The 18,941-nt window shown below is 49.4% G+C and overlaps 6 protein-coding genes across 6 annotated transcripts; 4 read left to right on the top strand and 2 right to left on the bottom strand.

Annotated features, from left to right (window-relative positions):
• Positions 1-46: 46 nt before the first annotated feature.
• Positions 47-2,437, top strand: M430DRAFT_103223 (hypothetical protein; the record flags this gene model as incomplete). Its single annotated transcript, XM_024860849.1, has 1 exon — positions 47-2,437. The coding sequence occupies one exon, from the start codon at positions 47-49 to the stop codon at positions 2,435-2,437; it is 2,391 nt and encodes a 796-aa protein (XP_024720322.1).
• A 2,000-nt stretch (positions 2,438-4,437) lies between these two features.
• Positions 4,438-6,855, top strand: M430DRAFT_19780 (hypothetical protein; the record flags this gene model as incomplete). Its single annotated transcript, XM_024864149.1, has 3 exons — positions 4,438-4,573; positions 4,623-4,790; positions 4,844-6,855. 3 exons carry the CDS (start codon positions 4,438-4,440, stop codon positions 6,853-6,855), a joined length of 2,316 nt encoding a protein of 771 aa, XP_024720321.1.
• A 237-nt stretch (positions 6,856-7,092) lies between these two features.
• On the top strand, positions 7,093-7,924 carry M430DRAFT_248905 (hypothetical protein). The gene has a single exon (XM_024865155.1). It carries the CDS (start codon positions 7,331-7,333, stop codon positions 7,826-7,828), a length of 498 nt encoding a protein of 165 aa, XP_024720320.1. The 5' UTR covers positions 7,093-7,330; the 3' UTR covers positions 7,829-7,924.
• Positions 7,925-8,289: 365 nt separating this feature from the next.
• On the top strand, positions 8,290-10,381 carry M430DRAFT_248879 (hypothetical protein). The gene is made up of 4 exons (XM_024865154.1): positions 8,290-8,579; positions 8,633-8,715; positions 8,773-9,048; positions 9,100-10,381. Exons 2-4 carry the CDS (start codon positions 8,663-8,665, stop codon positions 10,286-10,288), a joined length of 1,518 nt encoding a protein of 505 aa, XP_024720319.1. The 5' UTR covers positions 8,290-8,579; positions 8,633-8,662; the 3' UTR covers positions 10,289-10,381.
• Positions 10,382-14,504: 4,123 nt separating this feature from the next.
• On the bottom strand, positions 14,505-16,555 carry M430DRAFT_141213 (hypothetical protein; the record flags this gene model as incomplete). Its single annotated transcript, XM_024862701.1, has 2 exons — positions 15,009-16,555; positions 14,505-14,957 (listed from the first exon to the last, which is right to left on the bottom strand). The coding sequence occupies exons 1-2, from the start codon at positions 16,455-16,457 to the stop codon at positions 14,505-14,507; spliced, it is 1,902 nt and encodes a 633-aa protein (XP_024720318.1). The 5' UTR covers positions 16,458-16,555.
• A 747-nt stretch (positions 16,556-17,302) lies between these two features.
• Positions 17,303-18,261, bottom strand: M430DRAFT_42790 (hypothetical protein; the record flags this gene model as incomplete). Its single annotated transcript, XM_024867581.1, has 2 exons — positions 17,303-17,947; positions 18,022-18,261. 2 exons carry the CDS (start codon positions 18,259-18,261, stop codon positions 17,360-17,362), a joined length of 828 nt encoding a protein of 275 aa, XP_024720317.1. The 3' UTR covers positions 17,303-17,359.
• Positions 18,262-18,941: the final 680 nt, after the last annotated feature.

The raw sequence follows: 18,941 nt of genomic DNA, 5'->3' as shown, positions 1-18,941 counted from the left end.
TAATAAGGCAAGATATCCAGACCTTTTCTTGGAAAAGAAGAAACGTATGCCTCGTCCAACAACTGCCAAGGATCCAGGCGATCGTCTCGAATCCCTCTTTGCAGAGAGCATCAAGCCGTCCACCGTGCCAGCGAGCGCGCCCTCGCAAGCTCCGACGTCCATCAAGCCTTACCAAAATGCTGAGACTCTCAAAAAAATGCTCGCGGATGATAGCCGCCACGCCGTTGACTGCTGGCAGTTCTTCCTCGAACACTTTGGCCCTGATGCTTGGAGGAAAGGCTCAATCGATCGAAAATCGTCGCCATCATATCTATATATACGTGACGGATCTTACTCTGGCAGAGCACTATTGAAGCGAATCATACGTGCAAAGGATGACGATCCATTCTCGACAACATTGCCTGCCTTTACGGAAGTTACAACAGTTTACGCCCAATTAGGTATATTGCATGGTCCGGATTGGGCGGACATGATGTTTTCTTTAATTGAGAGAATATTGAAGTACAGAGAATCTCCATCGAAAGATGACAAGCTCGAAGATATGCTCATATCAGATCTGGTCGGTTCCTGGAATGTCGTATTTCGTCAGCTTGGGAAAAACCAACATCCCGTTGAAGGTCCTCCTTTTGATTGGTCACATGTACCACCGATATCATCTAAAAATGCTATTCAGGCATACAGAAAGCGTGGGATCCAAGGCTGCTTTGCGTTGCTCACTCCTAGTTTTTCCTTCCACCACATAAAGGACATTCCCGTCATCGCTGTCGCAACCTTCACTCTCCTCACACAAGGACATATATCCGAGAAAAAGGTTGTACAAGAGGCTGCCACACTTGTATCTTCATTAGGTCAGGTTATCAGTGTCCTCTCGACGGAGTCGAGGCCAACCGCGGAAACGCGTGAACTAGCCGCAGAGACTGTCGAAGAATTCGTCAAGACAGCTTGGTCCGAGACAAAAGAGTTGGCAGCCCGAATGGACGTGCCGCCTGCTACAAAGACTCCCTCTTCAACTCCTTCGCATATGTCAACTCGGATGTCATCCACCTTCATACATAGAAGACTCCAGGACGCATTTGTCAGACGAGATGGCCATGAAGTAGATCGGTTGTGGGGTGATATGCTTAAACTTCCAGTCAAACAAGAATCAACGACAGATCCTGAATTCCAGACCTCGAAAAACCCACAGCGTGGGTTCTTGTCTGTGGGCATTTGCAACTATTTCATCTTGACCTACATGGCACTTCGGCAGCCCAGCCGCGCTATCGATGTCTGGAATTATATGGTCAAGAGTGGCTTGGTACCAAACCTGGCAACCTGGGATTCTATGATGACTGGCTGTAAAACGTCTAGGGATGCGAAAGCATTGGAAAATGTCTGGGCAAAAATACTGGCCTTGCGGGTGCAACCAGATGTCGTCTGTTGGACAACACGGATCAGTGGACTTATTGAATGTAATCAATTCGACAAGGCAATGCGAGCTCTTGACGAGATGGGTCGGTTATGGCTTGCGGCTGCACGAAGCAAGCATGGCAATTTGAAGGTCGAAGAATTGCAGCACGTGGACGATGTTGAAGGAGCCATCAAGCCCACGACGAGTACCATAAACGCAGCGATTTCTGGTCTTCTCAAGAAACATAAAGTGGATGCTGCTCATCGAATCTTGGCGTGGGCTGGGAAATTCGCCATCCGCCCCGATATCATAACATATAACACGCTTCTGCGATCAGTCATCCGCAATGGTCAAACCCAGGAAGCGATGGCACTCCTTCAGCAAATGCAGGATGATGGTCTGGAAGCTGATGTCGCAACTTTTACCACGATTCTGGACGAAACCTTCCGTTACTTTGATGAAAATACTCCCGAGGAGCAGAAGGAAATCATCGCCACTATCTTCTCGGAGATGGAAAGTGCGGGCGTCAAGGCCAACCTACACACGTACGGTAAAATTATTTACCATTTGTTAGAGCGCGAACCTACAGATCTAACAGCTGTGAATGCGGTTGTGGAACGAATGGCTCGACAGGGTTTACAACCGTCCCCTTACATCTCTACTATGCTCGTGGAATACTATTTCTCTCGGCAACCTCCCGATCTCGATGCTGTGAGGGTCCTGATCGAACGCTCCCGGATGGAGCCTGCGAGCGTTGATAATATATTCTGGGACCGCGTGATAGAGGGATATTCCCGAGTTGGCGATACGACATCAGCAGTGAGGATATTAGGCAAGGTTAATAGTGGAAGTAGTAGGATAAGTTGGACAACGCTCCAGAAGCTATTAAGCTCGTTGGTGCAAAATGAAGAGTGGGATGTTGCTAGGACGTTGGTAAGGAATGCGAAGATCGATAGTGGAGGGCCGCTACCGGAACACGTACATGGAAAGAAGGACCAGCACCGCTTTTGGAGGTTGGTGGCAGAGTTGGAGTTGTTGGATGCATAATCTAAATCATAAGGGTTGGTTTGGTGTCGACACTCGTGGATCGCTGGCTATCAGCGACCTTGAATCACTGAATGCCAATAATCAATGGGTTCCAGGATCTTATCATCTCGGATTGCGAATCTGCGCTATTCGTCTTGTCTCGGATTCGGATAGATTACACTGATCCCATGATGGGGAGGCGGCGGGATGGCGATCACCATTAGCTTTGGCTCACCAAGGACTGTACTTGGCACCAGCATCATGACCCAGGACTTTAATATGACAGTTGTGGGGATAGCAATCTGGCGCTGAAGTTTAAATTCTTTGTATGGTATACAGCCCCCAAGCCTTCCTATGGTTGTTGCCTTACGCATCACACATACTGTATTTATTATGTTCCCTTGGCAAATCCTGTCTACATATAAGACCTGGCTTGATTGTGAGGCATCACTTTGATAGATCTCTGATATTAGCTTGGTGGTAGAAATCCAGGCCGTTCCAACGCCCCGACCTTCTGCATATGAACTCATCGTTCACTAATTCATCTACTTAATCTTGGAAATATGGGCGAACACAAAATTACGAGAACAATGCCTCCGTCAAGAACAGCATCGCCCGCCCAATAATACATGAGACTGACTAGTTTCTAGAAGCCACTGTTTGTGACAAGAGGAAGCGGTTGGGAGCAGGATCATCTCAGGCCTCGAGAGTGAACCTCTTGGCAGGAAACCCGTGGCGGCCGGAATTGATCCCTGGTCCCTGTTTAACGTGGGATGCAGACTTTCTGTAGGAGCTGGAGTCACACGATACAATATTGCAGCCTTTACCGGCACTGCCAAGTACAAGAGACTCACGAGGCTGAAGCTCGAAAGTGGGCTTGACGCTGATCAGGTCGGTGATTTCAAAAGTTCGACAGTCTCTCCTACCTAGTCAAGGCTATTGAGAGGGCTGACAAAACAAAAGAATGAAGAATATGGAGATTGGAGAGTAGCAATAAAATAGGAAAGGCTCCGATGAGTAGCAGAAATAGGTCGAACGTTGGGATGAGAGAGGGTCAAAAACGCCAAATCTGGAACTGAAAGGCACAGATGGCCCGAGTGACATGTCAATGACCTCGGCAAAGGAGGACATTAAAAGGAATATATCTAGTTCGCGGTGAATAATGGACTTCGTAGCATTTGCCCCTTTGGCTATATGCAGGAGAGCAACTGTTTGCATACCATGGGAGTGGTAGGTGAATAGTCCTCAAGGCGGAATGCACCCAAAAAAGACGTTAGAAAGTCCTGGGGGTTACTAGGCACTACTGTTGAGGTGTATTCCGAAGATCCAACCATGACTGAAATGTCTCTGCTTCGAAGGAACAAGCATGTGTGGACAAAGCAGCCTGAGCTCTGCCAACCATGAGGTCATGGAGACATTGGAGGGCCTGTAGACCGGCAGAAAGCTTCCTCAAACGAACTATCCAGGTGCCAAGCTGCTTCAACAACGAGAATAGGGTGATATAAATAGCAAAAGTGTCCCACTGCCCCTCACTCTTCAGAGGGGGAGAACTGTTTATACATGCTCAAGTAGGAGCTCACCTGGCAACTAGGTACCTAGCAAACATCTCACAAACAAGAGCACCACTACTAGTGATTTCAGTCTGCAAGTCATAGCTTCGAGACTTCCAACTGCTCCAGGCGAATACCTGTAGAGATGTACGGATAATTCCATAGAAAACAAAACAACAAGAAGCAGAGCTTTGATACAACAAAGATGGCTATTCTGGTACGAGGAATCGTGCAGGGGCACAAGTAGGTAAATACCATACGGCCAGAAGGCGTGCAGGGATGCCTTCGCGTAAATACGTACCTGGGAGGGAACACGTTCGGCGTACCAAGTGACTTGCGTGACGTTCGACCGACCTATTTATGATACAATCGACATCGCATACAGTCGGATCTGCGGGCTAGGTATCTAGCAGTCGTAGGTACCTTGATTGATATTCGATGATTACGCTTTGAGCTACGGCAGGATACACGATGGCGGACTTCGCAGATTCGGTCCTCGCAGAAGCAGCGGCGACTGCGACAAACCCGAACCCTTCCACTGATCACCATGGAGCTCTCGGACAAGATGGGGACAATAAGTTCCAAAAGGCTATATCGGCCTGGCGAAGTAGGCGCTTCTTATGTTCATCCAGGGCACCTATTAACCTCCTATACAGACATTGACCTGACGTCCATGATCCCAAACCTGGACAACACCGCATCGGAAATCGTTCAGTATCAAAGGGACTCTACTGTGCAGCGTAAAGATTTGGCGCAGAAAACGAAGGATTTTAGGAAACTTGACGATTCGGCGAAATTAGGGGAGATTAAGGGATTATTGAAAGGTAAGCGTGTATCCCGCCGCCCAGAGACATAGGTAGCTAATACACTGTTCCAGCATACCAAACCTTCATTGATCTTCTTACGAATCATTCCAAGTCTACAAACTCGGCCTTTTTACAAGTGTACTCTGCATTATCCGAGGCGCCCGATCCATATCCGTTGTTGGAGGCTTCCGTCGATTCCCTTCTGTTGTCCGAGGATACTCTACCCAAAGTTACTCAAGAAAATGAACACCTTCAAAAGAGCGTCAGTAAGCTCACGACACAATTGGAAGAGACAGAGTCTAGGCTGGAGTCGGAGAGGACAGCACGGAAGACAATTGAGGAGGGCTTAGAAACTAAAGTCAAGGAAATTGAGAGTTCGTGGGCGGCTGTGCTAGAAGAGAAAAAGGACAACTGGGAAGCCAAAGAGAAATTGCTGGAGGAGAAGGTAGAGAACCAGGACCGGTTACTGAATGAGATCAAGGCGAGCTACGAGGTGACCCAACGACTAGGGCAGTCTGAAACCTCCGAGGACAGTGGCCGTGGTCATGTCACCAGTGCGGAATTGGAAATGGTGAATTCGGATCTCGAGCGTACGAGCGTGAGATTGGCAGAAGTCGAAGCACGAAATGAGCAGCTCCGAATCGAATTGGCACAGTCGGCCTCTCAGGTACCCAGTCAGCCCGCATTAGCCTTAGAAGACGATCCTGGCTATATGCGAATGCGGTCAGAGAATTCATCCCTCTTAAGAAAGTTGGATGCGGCTAGAGTTGAAAGGGATGCAAGGAAACGAGAATTGGATGGTAAATTAAGATCACTCGAAAGAGAGATCGGGCTGCTCAAAGAGGAGCGTGATGCTTTGAAATCCAAGGTTCAAAAATGGAGTGACTATGAAGATGTTAAGCAAGAGCTTGAAGTCTTGAAGAGCATCGAATTTTCACTTGGAGATGATGAAGACACGCAAGACGTCGCCGATTCGACCACAAACGCAGCAAACGGAGCCCCCGAGAACGGATCATCGACCAAGGGAAAGGGGGACACGCTGGAGCAACTTCTCTTGGCACGTAATAAGAAGCTAAGTGACGAGTTGACAATCCTAAGAGTATCTCACCAAGATTTACAAAGCCGACTTCAGTCGATGCAAGAAGAGCTCTCCAAAACTAATGCGGATCTCGAAAGGACCCAGCATTTGAACGCCACGTTGGAGAATGATCTTGCAAACGTGCAGCATGGAGCTGCGAATGCCTATCCTTCAGGTGCCTCTGTTGCTGGTACATACACAAGCCGCTACCCTCAATCATCAACAAATCCGGCTTCAAGCTCATACGCCGGGCGGAAAGGAAGAGTATCGCCCACCTCATCAATCATATCTGGTTTCGATCCCAGGTCGTCGTCCTTGGGAACAACTTCTCTGGAGGCTCTGCGCTCTGGAGAACCCGTAGGCGGAGGCTCAGGCATTCTGCCAATGATTACGGCGCAGCGTGATCGATTTAAGAAAAGAAATACGCAGCTTGAAAATGAACTTTCAGAGAGCCATCGTACCGTATCGTCACTGCGTCAAGAAATTGCGTCGTTGCAGAAGGACAATCTAAGTCTGTACGAGAAAACGAGATATATTTCTACATACAACAGAGCAGGGCCGACAGCATCCTCGTCCTCTTCCTATGCCACGAATCCTAACCCTTCCATAGTACAGATGTCCTCGTCTACATCGTCAGGCCTGGCGTTAGATCGATATCGTTCGGCATATGAATCTAACATCTCACCCTTTGCGGCATTTAGAGGGCGAGAATCAGCCCGAGCTTACAAACGCATGAGTCTTCCCGAACGCATGGTCTTTTCAATCACGAGAATGGTTTTAGCTACTAGAACGAGTCGGAATCTTTTTGCAGGATATTGCGTAGCGTTGCACGTCATAGTGTTCTTTGCTCTATACTGGCTGGGAACTGTTGACGTGGAGCAACAGGCAAGCCATCTCGGACAGGCTACCGTGGCTGCAGCAGCAGGCCCCCTTGTCAATGCGGCCGGAGCGGACTCAAAGCATAGAGACTGGCATCAAGAAGGGTTCAGTGGAAACATATCGTGAGGAGGTTGAAAGATCATGTATTACTACGCCATAATAGAAGGCCTATGGCCGGGTTCACACACGACATTCCCGGTCGTAAGGCCCTGGTTGAAGTAGCTTTGATTGGACCAACAAATACGAATGGCCTCTTTCAGGATTGAAAGAAATAATAGATGGATGGATGAAAGGGTATTCCGAAATTGAACTTACTGTCAATGGAGGAGGGTGGAAGATAGAATAGACCTGCGGGTTTCTTGGATATTCTTACCACTGAAGTTATGTGGCATTTTGCGCATCAACTCACCCATCAACTATCATTTTCTTTTACTGTTCAATAGAAGCCGCTCAGCGGTCCCTGCAGTACCTGCTTTGGAGAGTATCTGAACCAGTTGAAAAGTTGTGAGAGTCGAAATACAGAAACTGCAGAAGGAAAGACCCGGGGATCTATCATATATCGGGAAAGCTTGTGAGTGTGCTACATACAACCTAGAAATGAATGATTGGCCCAGCCATCAACTACGGAGTATTAGAGTTGGCGGCGGGAGAAAGAAGAGCCGCATTGTCCAACGGTCTTTTCCAACTGCTCAGTGATCCGAAAAATCAATTAAAAAAAAGGCTCGTTCCTACGCACCCGCGATTGATGATTCTGCAGAGTGGCCGTTTTCTATTTTCAAGACCTTGTTACATCTTTGAAAACCCGTCAATACACCAACGGTTGTGTGCAATAAAAAGGCTACTCGCCGGGGCCCGCCTACGTACTCCCAAACAGCGATCATCACTTGTGATCGCATGGCTTCTTATGTGCGGCGTTCTCTCTGCACGCGCATTGGAGGGACGGGGAGGGGGGTACGGCCGGCTGTGTTGTGGTAGTGGCACTCATCTGTGCTACATTTTCTCCCAAAGACAACCACTGCACGGCCAGTTCCAAAATCTTCATATATGGCGGACCTGGCTGACACGAACCTGGTCCTGTCCCAAATTCTTGCCATCATAGGCCCATAGCGAACCCCCCGCAATATTCTTCCGCGGAGACTTTTTCCACCGTTCAGGTACCATACAGAGGTAAGTCACTATGCTCGTGTCATGCCAACTTCTAACTGATTGATAAATCGCCCCAAAGCGCTCTTTCTCAGCCTTTTAGAGGCCCAGAGTCTCCAGTAGCGGTTGGCTTCGTTGGCAAGCGCTGCAAGTCTGCCCTACCCTTTCTGCACTGGTGCAGACACCACCCCTGAAGCTCTCTTCCTTCAGCCGTTTAGTTATGATTACTTCTCGAGTGCGTGACGCTCTTGTACTTCTGATGGTCGGAACTGGCAAAGACTAGATTCCAGCGTCTACAGTTCGCATCTAACCGCCCGCGTCTACGCTGTCAGCTCTCCCCCCCCCCTTTTTTTTTGGCTCAAGCCTCTCCACTCTTTGGAATCTCAGGAAATCTGACGAGCCTATATAGATACCCTTTCCCCGCCCAAAGTGCCGCTCCTGCGTACAAGGCTCTCCGTACCTGCTTACAGCTGCATGACCGCATTGCTCCCTAGAGGAGCCATCAGTTGTGCGGACGTAGGCAGAGGATTTCCCTTGTATAAGGTAGCCCACGGTTTACCACGGTACAACGTACTAGAAGCGTTCCTGGGGCCCATCCTGACCCACACACGTGGCTAGGATAGTTCCCGAAAATGCTACCACGTCTAGAATCTTATAGATACTGCACAGGATTCCGCACACTAATAAATCTTGGCATTTGACTGGAAGTAAGTTCTAATAACAAGACATGGTTTACGCAGTGTTGTTGATTCAAAGGCAGTTGGCGTCTTGAGTCTCCTCAGATTCGGACATGTCTTCTCACATGGGTGGGTCGACGAACACAAGGGAAGACAAAGATGCAATGTGAGATGAATCTCCATCTTCAACGTCATAAGCCAAAATTTTCTTACTTTACCTTAGGGACATTGATCTGGAGCCTAGGGCCGGCCCGTTGACAACAGGTTCTGGATTCTCCATCAATGGAAAGAACGGTAGCTTAGCTACGTTGCTCAGGGATTCGGCAAACTGGTTGTCAATCATCAGGAGCCTTAGAGAGACGGATGTCATGATACTTCTCACTCCCGTGGTGGATCCTAACAGTGAAGGCGCAGCAGATACCAGCGACCCTTTCGAGCCCCTTGGTCGCTCATTGGCAAGGAGACATGCTAGGGTTCGACATGTTCCTTATACTCAAAGGTTTGAATATCAAGTATGGACGAAGCGAATGTACTGATCTCCTCCATCCAGGTATGGAATCACATCAACCCACCTCGGGTTCATAAAACGAGGACACGTCATTATTCTATGTTTTGCACCCCGACCTGGCCAGCAGATTCCTCTCGAAGTCGCAGACATCGTTTTTGCTGTCAGTGACAACAAGCCATGCGTCATTGTGGTGTGCTGTGGTCCAGGAAGCAGCCAGCAACCCCTCCAGTTCCCAACTATCATTCAGACTGCTGGATCCTCGCCGCCAGCATTGGAAGCTACCGCAGCGTTAATCTTTGGAGAACAGCCCATGTCGGTACCTCCAACTAGTGGACTACCGGCCCCAACGAGAACAAGTACGTCTCGGCCTAGACCGTGGCCGGTTGAGCAATGGAACGAGGCAAGAGACATGTCCAGTGTCTTGAATCTATGGACTCAGAACATCAGTGGTCGCTTCTCTATTGATCACCAGACGTTTGCTTCGCTTCTGCGACGCCCGGGTTACGCCAAACACTACGTTGTTCGAGATCCTAGAAGTGAAGAGATCCTAGGTTTTTGTGCCACGTATCTCTCATACGTTGATCAAGAAGGAAAGGGACTCCTTGCTTCCTTAGCACTCCTTCTTGTCCGGCCCGAGAACCGGAATCAGGGCGTCGGTCTAAGCCTATACAACCATGCTATTGACCAGCTTGGGAGAACGCGCGGTGTCGTACGTTTACAGCTTGGAAGTACCTTTCCTCGGATACTTTACGGACCTCTCCTCAGCATGCCGCTTGACGAAGAATGGTTCCGGCGGAGAGGTTGGCAGCTGGATAAGAAGATACCTGGACAGGGGCAAGTGGTACACGACATAATTCTCGACTTTGCAGATTGGCAGGTCGAATTGTCGCCCTCCCTCCCACAGTTCCGATTATGCACGCAAGAGGATATGGTCAGGGTTCTCGCTGTGGTTGAGGAGGCTTCCGCGAGGCAGGGAAAGATAGGGTGGTTTGACCAGTACTCCTCCCTGATGAATGGACCCAACGTCAAGGACATTGTGTTAGGCATTGAGAACAATGCTATAATTGCAGCAGCCCTCACCTATACACCCTCATGTGGCAGTCACATCGCTTCCAATCTACCCTGGGCCAGTCGGATCGGGCACGATGTAGGAGGAGTCACCTGCATTTGCATCTCTCGTGAGTGTCTCTCCTTTGGAGCCCTGATGCTAGGCGGACTAGGTTCCCCCTAGCACAGAGGCAGCTCTGTCCTGCTCAGCTAGAATTTTCACGTTCCACTCAAAGCTGAAGACTTCTCTCTTGGCCGATCTTTATGAGTCGCATTATTTTCCTTGTTAGACCCAACCTTGTCTCATTTTCCAACGCGTGTCCAATACCGGCTGTGGACTAGTGTTGAATTTCACCGGCTGACAAGTTGTTAGCACCCAGACAGGATGCAACCGTGGTAGGCTTGCTTGATGCATGTATTAAGAACCTGCAGAATCAAGGCATGAGGAGAATGTTCCTCGATGGCGTCGTCGCCGATGGACTGGGCGATTTCACACGGCTCGGTGAGTTCTCGGTTTGCAGGGTGATCATAAGCGATTGAAGTTGACCATCGGACAGGATTCAAGGAATGGGCCAGATATAGAGACGTGTGGAGGGATACATGACTCCAACGAGCAGAGTGAGGGAGGCGGGGCTTGCTTGTGCATCATCAAATGAGCCCAAAGCCTGACGACGTGTAGTAAGTGAGGGTGTTGTGTGCTTGGAGCAGAATTGCAACTGCAGCGATCTGCGTGGGCCCGAGTAGTGCAGCGTTGCAGCATTGCAGCGCGGGTCGAATGTTCCCTCTCAAAGCCCGACGGATCCATACAGCCATCAGCAACAGCGGCTTCGGTGATTGCGCTGGGTTGCCGCCCGCAACACCAACACACATCATGGCTCATCATCCATGCCAGTCAATCATATCTCAGCCAATCGTGGAGGGAACAAGACGTCTGCATGTGTACGGGTGCTAGAGGTTTAGGGGGGGAATCAATCAGTGAACATTGCAAACAACCTTGTGTCGCACAAAACGCGGGGTAGATATGAGACTTATATCTGATATGTATGTGACCATCATTCTCTCTGGGCGACGTACATATATATGCATGATGACCCTCGCTGAAGATGCGGTTCCGCATCCTGGGCGATCACATCCAACCGCGGGCCAAGTCTCGCAAATCAAGACCCTGTGCCGTGAGTAGTGAGAACCATATCTCAATCTCAATCTCTATCTCGAATCTCTATCTTTATCTCGATTGCAGGTCCGACTCAGCCGCAGCCGCAGAAGCAGTCGGTTAACGCCACCACACACGCCCAGCCGTATACCCGCCGGCTCAGCAGGACCGTCGTTCTCATTCCTCAGCGGCTCGGGCGTTGGAACTCGGGTGGCGTGCGGTGGTGCCGGGCATCAATCAGTATCAGTTCAAGTACCTAGGACCTAGGTGCTTTGAAGAAAAGTGAAGTGCGCCCCACGTGCAGGATATGATGGCTATCCTCGGGTTCGCGTTTCTTGGGCGACCTCCTACAGCGTTGTCATCATTGTTGAGGCCGTCATCTCTGCAGATAATATGAGAATATGAGATGTGACATGCTATGAGATGAGATGATGCATGACGAAAACCCACATGTGATAGATCGCAGACTGGGCTGTCCTTGTATCTACAGAAGTACCCAGCATTCGATATCACACCGTCTCGCTGCCCAAATTAAAATTGATATTGCAATTTGCAATTTGCGGTTTGCAATTCGCACCGCCCCCATTTATTCAACGTTTCACTACATCCATAGCTATCTGCAGGTTGACATCCGCGCGTATCGCATATCGTATACAACACGCAAGAAGATTAAAATAAACCCACCAGACTCCCCTCTCTCGCTCCTTACTACTATAATAATAATAACGATAATAATGATAATAACAATAACACATCCTCCCGTCATCCTCAGGTAAGAAGAACTCACGAGATCACGAATCAACCACCCGCTCGCTCGCTCCTCAGCCCCCCACTCTCTCACCAACCTTCCCCGGATTTCCGCCGTTACCGCCAATCCGCCGGCTCTGCCGGTTTCCGTCCCCCCCTTTTCCTCCGGAGTAGAGTATTCCCGGTTCTGGTAGGCGGGTTCCGCGACGGGGATGAGAGAGGTGGGATGGCATGGGATGGGATTGTTGGGAATGGCGTTTAGGAGTTGCTTGGAAATGAGATGTTGTATGTATGGGATTTTCTTTTCTTCTTTGTTTTTATTTTATCTCGATTTATCTCATTTTATATCCTGCCGCTAATTGTTCACTTCTTGACTTTTATCTCTCTTTATACCCCGTCATGTTCTACACTTTACTTCTTGGCTAGGTTGATTCAGGTGGAAATGAGATGTTGTATGTATGGGGGTTTTCTTTTCTGATTTATCGAATTTCATGACCCGCCGTTATGTTCACTACTTGACTTTTCAACTTTATATCCCGCCATCATGTTCCACACTTTATTCCTTTGCTAGATTAATTCAGGTAGAAATAGAATGTTGTATGTATAGAATTCTCTTTTTTTGTCTTATTTTATTTCATTCTATACACCGCCGCTATGTTCACTTCTTTGACTTTTCTTTTAACTTTATACGCCCGCCATGTTCTACAATTTGCTTCTTTGCTAGATTGATTTAAGTAGAGATGAGATGTTTTACGTTATTTGAGTTATATCCCGCTGCTAGATGTTCACTTTTTGACTTTGCTTTTACCTTAGTCTGCATACCCCGTCATGTTCTACACTTTTCTTCTTTACTAGTTGATTTAGGTAGAAATGAGATGTTGTATGTATGAGATTTGTTCTTTTTTATTTTATTTTATTTTATTCCGTACCCTACTACTAAATGTTTACTTCTTGACCTTTCTTTCACTTCGGTTTATATACCCCGCCATGTTCTACACTTTACTTCTTTACTAGGTTGATTTAGATAGAAATGAGATGTTGTATGTACGTATTTCTTCTCGGTTCATTTCGTACCCTCCTATGTCCTGTTTATTTACCTTTCTTTCTTCACTTCAAGCCATACCCCGCTATGTCCTACACTTCACTTCTTTACTTGTCTCTTTCTCACTCCACGTTTCACTCCCTTATTTCCCTCTTCTTACTCCACCCCTACTCCCTTATTTCTCTCTTCACTTTCAGACTGCGAAGACTCGACACCTGTACATAGTGCATCCTACAAATTTGTAGAGCTAAGACTGAGTTGACCGAACAAAGCCAGCGTTCGAAGAGATTTTCTAGCATCGACACTCCCTTTACGGTCTCGAATCTACCTAGCCCTTTCTACGACTATAAACATATAGAGGGGGCTAGAGGAGGCGTTTAGCGGTTCCGTAGAAGCGTAGGACGGATTAAGGGTTTTTTTGGGGGGGGTTGGGGAGGTTTTGAGGAGTCTTTGATATTACGCCTTTGTATGAAGGCTCACCTATTGGTGGGTCTGTCTACAAAGCTTTTAACTCACGTTAAGCTCAAGATCTAGCTTTAAAGCCTCTGGAGTCTAGGCACCTCTCTATAGCCAACGTTCTATAATATCTAGTAGACTATCTAACCACCGTAAGACGTTATAGTCACAACGTCCTACTGATTATACATAGAGAGTAAGAAATGCTTTCTAGTATAAGGGCACTACGACACCGCAGGATCAAGGAGTCTTTTTCTACTTATTGTAGTTTTTAGCTTTTATAAACAGGACTTTATACTTGGCTTCTTAGCACGTCCTTATATATCTAGGGAAGTCTATCGGACGTGAATAACTATCATCATCATCTCTTCACTTCTTTACTTCTCTTCATGATTCACGCTTCATTCCCTTATTCCTCTCCTTTCACTTCACACCTCACTCCCCCTTTCCTCTGTCCTATAGTGATAACAATTAGCCCACCCTATTCCACCTCCTCCATAATTGATCAATCCAAAAATCTTTTGCCCCTTAAAGTCCACGCACCTTCGGAGGTTAAGACTATTTAGATGTTCTATTTTCTTTTAGTGAGGGGATGGGAAACCAGATCAATTTCGAAATCGTTGAAAGGCTACGGCTATTTGGGTAGGCTGGAAGTAAGTCTAGTGATTGAATACTGCGAGGGTATGGATAGGCTCTTGCCATTGAGATTACAATCATTTGGGTAAATCAGAAGTCCAAAGGGTCTTGCCCAGCAGCCCCCCACCTCGTTAGCAACAAAGATATACGCAGTCACAGGTGAGCGAAGACATTTTGTAGAGTGGGTAATATTCTGGTATTTCAAAGTCCGAAGAAATCTACATACACAGAAAAGCGAGTCCAGGCTTCTGCCTCCCTACCTCCAAACCGATCCTGCCACCTTAAAACCCGTCCAATAATGATATACTCTGAACAAGTCATCTCGATGCCGTTGCCAGTCTTGAAGCGTACGAGAGAAGAACCGAACTACAAGTGAAGGTGGTCACTCCAACCTCCAACCCACTCAAGGTCACCGAGATCAACCTGGGGCTTGCCCTTATGAATGTATTCGTGGTGATCCCGGACCCTATCCTTCTCCCTAATCCATGGACACTCCTTGCCCCTGTCCTTAATCATACTGTTGTTCCCCTTACTATCCCAACCCCCGGCTCCAAACCCAGCGAAGCCAGATCCAATATTGCGCCGAACCTTCCACGATTCCGGAGACTTCTCTGATTCCGACGTACCCGTGTATGCTCGCCGACGTTCTCCCAGCGCGGTCCACTTGTCGAAAGTGCTCCGCTTCGACGGTGGCGAGTAGCGAGGGAAGTGGTGTTGCGGGACCGGCTTGCGTGGTGTCTCATGGCGTGGTGTCTCGTGGAAGAAGAAACCGTCCGCAACTAGATCCCCATCGATATCCACGGGCGCCGTCTTCTCAGTCTCCTTGTTCAACTGTGCGATATTTACAAATGACGGGCTCTTCGCCGCCACGGTGGATCCTCCGCGGTTCGCATCATCCTCTTTGTTGCTCTCATGACTGTAGGTCCTCGAGTTCTGCATCTGGCGTGTCTTGAGCTGCTTCTCGGCTTCCTGTTCTTCTATCTCCTCATCCCAGATATCACTCCAGCTCTTCGAGACCATCTCATTCTTCCTGCCAAAGATTGAAGCCATGGATGGCAGGGGTTTGGGCTTAGCCATGGCGATGGGCAAGGAGCCGGAAACGGGGGGGAGGCTGGCCTTGGGGGGTTCGTTCTTCAGTCGTCGAATAGCCAGAGACGACATCGAGGTACCAAGGGAAGAATCGAGCACCGATGCCATTGAAGGCGTCTGCTCGCCAACAGAGAACCAATCCTTGTTGCTTTCTTCCGAGCTTGGGAAGAGGTCTTCGGACTGGTAGCTCTCGTCGTCCGGGATGGCAGAGAGTTGACGGAATGGCTGAGGATTTGCGTGTAAAGCCTTCGCCCACGGGAAGGAGCCGGTATCCATCTGAGGACTTTGGATGGACGGGGTCCGCAGAGGCTCACGGTTGCCACTCGCAACGACCTTCCTCTCCGCCGTATGGAAGTCGTCCAGGGCCTCGTCGAAAGTGGTGAAGCTGACTACCCGCTCCAGTGCATCACGAGCACCTTCGAGGGAGCGCTTGCGTGGGTCCAGACTCATGCACTGAGCAATGACCTCGTAAGTATCCTGTGACATGGTGGGGAAAACATCGAAGAGGGATTGCTTGTCTCGAGAGAAATCCAGGAAGAGTGGATCCGACTCGGTCGGGGTGGTGAAAGGATTGCGCGAGAACAGAATGTTCAGGAGACAGATGCCGATAGCCCAGATATCGGCTTGCTCAGGGGAGTAGCCGGCACCAGCGGAGTCGTACTGCTCGGGTGACATGTAGCGGTCGCTCCCAACGGTCGTTTCATATGTCCATTTCTCCGAGGTAGCCAGACCGAAGTCTCCCAGCTTCACGTCCCCGGACTGGGTCAGGAAGATGTTCTCCGGCTTGATGTCTCGGTGATACATGCCCTTCGAATGGATGTGGGCGACCGCATCGACCAGCTGAAGCATGAATCGTCGGACGTGCTCCGTTTCCAAGGGCCCTGTTCCCGTACGGATGGCTTCGTAGAGATCGCCCCTAGCACAGTATTCGAGGACAAGGTAGACATGGGCCTCAGTCTCGAAAGAATGGATTAGATTGACAATGTTGGGGTGAGATCCGAGCCTTGCGTGGCAAGCTAGCTCCTCAGATTGTTCGTCAATGGCAAAGGAAGAATCAGAGTCGCCCGAGGCAGATCTCTTCGTCAAGCATTTGATGGCAACCATCTCATTATTGGTCAGGTCCTTGGCCATGAAGACCATGCCGAAAGAGCCATGATTAAGGGGAGATAAGGTCTCGAATCGCCCATCAAGGACGACCCCATCATAAAACTTGTCTCTGAGGCACTGCATGATGAGTGGTTTGTGTGTGATGGCAGAAGGTGGGCGGTTGTCGGGTTAATGTGAGACAAGAGGAGGCCGAGCAAGGTGCAAATTAAATAAAGCGTAAGGCGAAGTGGTGAGTTGTAGTAGTACAAAACCGAGATGTTTTTTGGCCGTCCGGAAGACTTGTTTGTGTCGAGCAATACAGTATGGAAAGGCTTTTGTCTTCTCTAAACGGAACTGTTGTCACAAGGAGCAAGGCTCGGGAAGATGGTAGGCCGAGGAATGGAGAAGTTGAACCGTTGGAGCAATAAGCAAACTAGCAACGCTGTAATAGATGTGTCCCAACCGCCGAGAGAAAAAAAGGGTAACTGTCGAAAACTCCGGATGTATCGTAGTAGGTCAGAGGCTCATAGGGTATTGGAATCGCTAACAAAAGAGAGAGAAGAGAGATTGTTGGTAGGGTCGTAAACAGTGACAAAGGACGACGAGGTCCGTGAAGGAAAGCAGTGAAAGTCGTTATGCTGACATGGGAGTCAACTGATCTCGTAGAGAGCGAATGAGTTTGGGAACAAGATGAGAACGTCAGGGGGAGAACGAGTAAACGTGCTGCCCGAGAGATGAGATGCCGTGATAGGAAAGAGTGTAGAACGTTGGTTGGACTCGATCAGGGGGGCGTCGACCGAAGCGAGGAACAAGGAAGCGCAAGAGACAAGTGTCAATTGCAGAGTATCGTCAATTATCGCGGATTATAGTAGTGATGGGAAGATCGTGGTGAAGGGTGGAGGGGTGTTGTTGACCCGGAAAGGACAGCGGAAGCAGGTCAATTGCCGAGGGCAGCTGGATGACTCGATTGGTCTGCGAGCTAGACGTTCGCAATTCGATTTGCAGTTTCGTGCCAACGTTGTCTTGATCGGTTGGGAACAGTCTATCTAGACACAATCGGTGATGAGGACGAGGGAACCATATGCTGCTGAAGGCGGGTTGATGGAAGAGGTCGTCGAAGAGTTGGCCTCTCCGTCCGCCTTATCCGCTGCGTTTCCTGGACAAGCCAAGCCGTCTATCGCCGGTCGGAGCTCTCGAGGGAGGATGAATCGATCGGACGGTATATAAAGAGAAGAGGAGGTCTCGAGGAGTAGCCACAGCAGTTGTTTGGTCTGCAACGGATCTGCTAAGCTGTTGTTGTTGTTGGGTGGAGTGGTGTTGTCGGTGAGAGCAGCAGCTTGAAGCAGGGGTCGCGGGAAGAGAGGTGGGAGGGAGAGAAGAGGGAGGGAGGAGAGAGAGACGGAGGATAACTGCGAATGACGATAGATGTGACCAGTCTCTAGAGCACAAGCAGTTTGGGGGGATGAAGATGATGAAGATGAAGATGAGGGGAGGAAGAGAAGAAGAGAAGAGGAGGTGAAGGAGGTGGGAGGATGGTGGAGGATGGATGGGAATGGGGAGGGGAGGTGAACGGGAAGGGAACGCAGGTGAACGTAGAGAGGCCAGAGGACAGATGAGTACGGTGGGACGCTGCACTGTGAGGTGTGAGGTGGGTGCGCGCCGTGTACCTTAGGCGCTAGGCCCAGAGCAGGCAGGGCGTACGGCGCACGGCAGCCTCCAGGCGCGACAGGGGTTCTGAGAATAGCAGGGGGCCGGCCTCAGATCCCAGGCACAACACGGCGGGCAGCGTGGTTGGGTGGCGGTTGCGGTGTCTTCGAAACACGTCGAAACCTCTGGGCCGCCGTAGCCACCAGGGCATTCGACCGTCTTCCATCGCCTGTCGCGCCGCCGCTTCCTGATTGGCCAACCGAGCGGCGCCGTCATCGAGTTCGCGCCCTTGGATGCGCATGATGCATAAATGCATAAAAGACTACGTCTGTAATAAATATCTTTGTGCAGTGCACACGCGGCGTATTAGTCGTATTCTCCGCATTCTCCGTATATTTCGCGGTATAATTCCTACATTATTCGCGGTATTATTGTTCCTGCGATTACGGACCGGACAGCTTGCAGCATCCTGCACCCCATCGGCTACTGTACCTAAGTGGTACCTCTGCAGTCTACTGTCGGCGGGAGGGTGCCGATGTACCTTTAGGTACCTAAGGTCGAGCATTGCGGAGGGACACGCGTTACCTTACGCCTTGCGATCTTTGCCAGTTACCAGGTACAAAGTAAAACACCAGGTACAAGTAAACAAACAACAAAGCAACAAAGCAACAAAACAACAAAACATTCCACGACCTGTAGGACCAACGACGTCGTGATCCTCTTTCCCACTAGCCATTTGGCCTCACGCTGTCCTGTCAGTCAAGTAGGATGCTGGCCGATCAGAGTGCTGTAGCAGTGCTCATCCCCGCCTGGTCGTGCTCGTGTGACTAAGGTGTCGTCAACAACAATCGTTCGAGCGTTGAAAAAGGGGGGGCATCTCGAGATCTCAAGATGGCGAGATTTCTCGAACCTGTCGATTCGATTCTCGATAAGAGTTCCCGACCCTCTTTCTCCTCCCGAGCCAATGCGAGCATCAATGAG

This window comes from Amorphotheca resinae (assembly GCF_003019875.1).
Source record: "Amorphotheca resinae ATCC 22711 unplaced genomic scaffold M430scaffold_7, whole genome shotgun sequence".
NCBI lineage: Eukaryota > Fungi > Ascomycota > Leotiomycetes > Helotiales > Amorphothecaceae > Amorphotheca > Amorphotheca resinae.
Note: the sequence above shows the minus strand (reverse complement) of the source record. Positions and strands in the feature narration are given on the sequence as shown.

Excerpts from the sequence above, each read along its gene's own strand:
- M430DRAFT_248905 (XM_024865155.1), top strand. The coding sequence starts at position 7,331 with ATGATTGGCCCAGCCATCAACTACGGAGTATTAGAGTTGGCGGCGGGA.
- M430DRAFT_248879 (XM_024865154.1), top strand. The coding sequence starts at position 8,663 with ATGTCTTCTCACATGGGTGGGTCGACGAACACAAGGGAAGACAAAGAT. Across the intron at positions 8,716-8,772 it reads AGGGAAGACAAAGATGCAAT|GGACATTGATCTGGAGCCTA; the intron begins GTGAGATGAATC and ends ACTTTACCTTAG. Across the intron at positions 9,049-9,099 it reads CATGTTCCTTATACTCAAAG|GTATGGAATCACATCAACCC; the intron begins GTTTGAATATCA and ends TCCTCCATCCAG.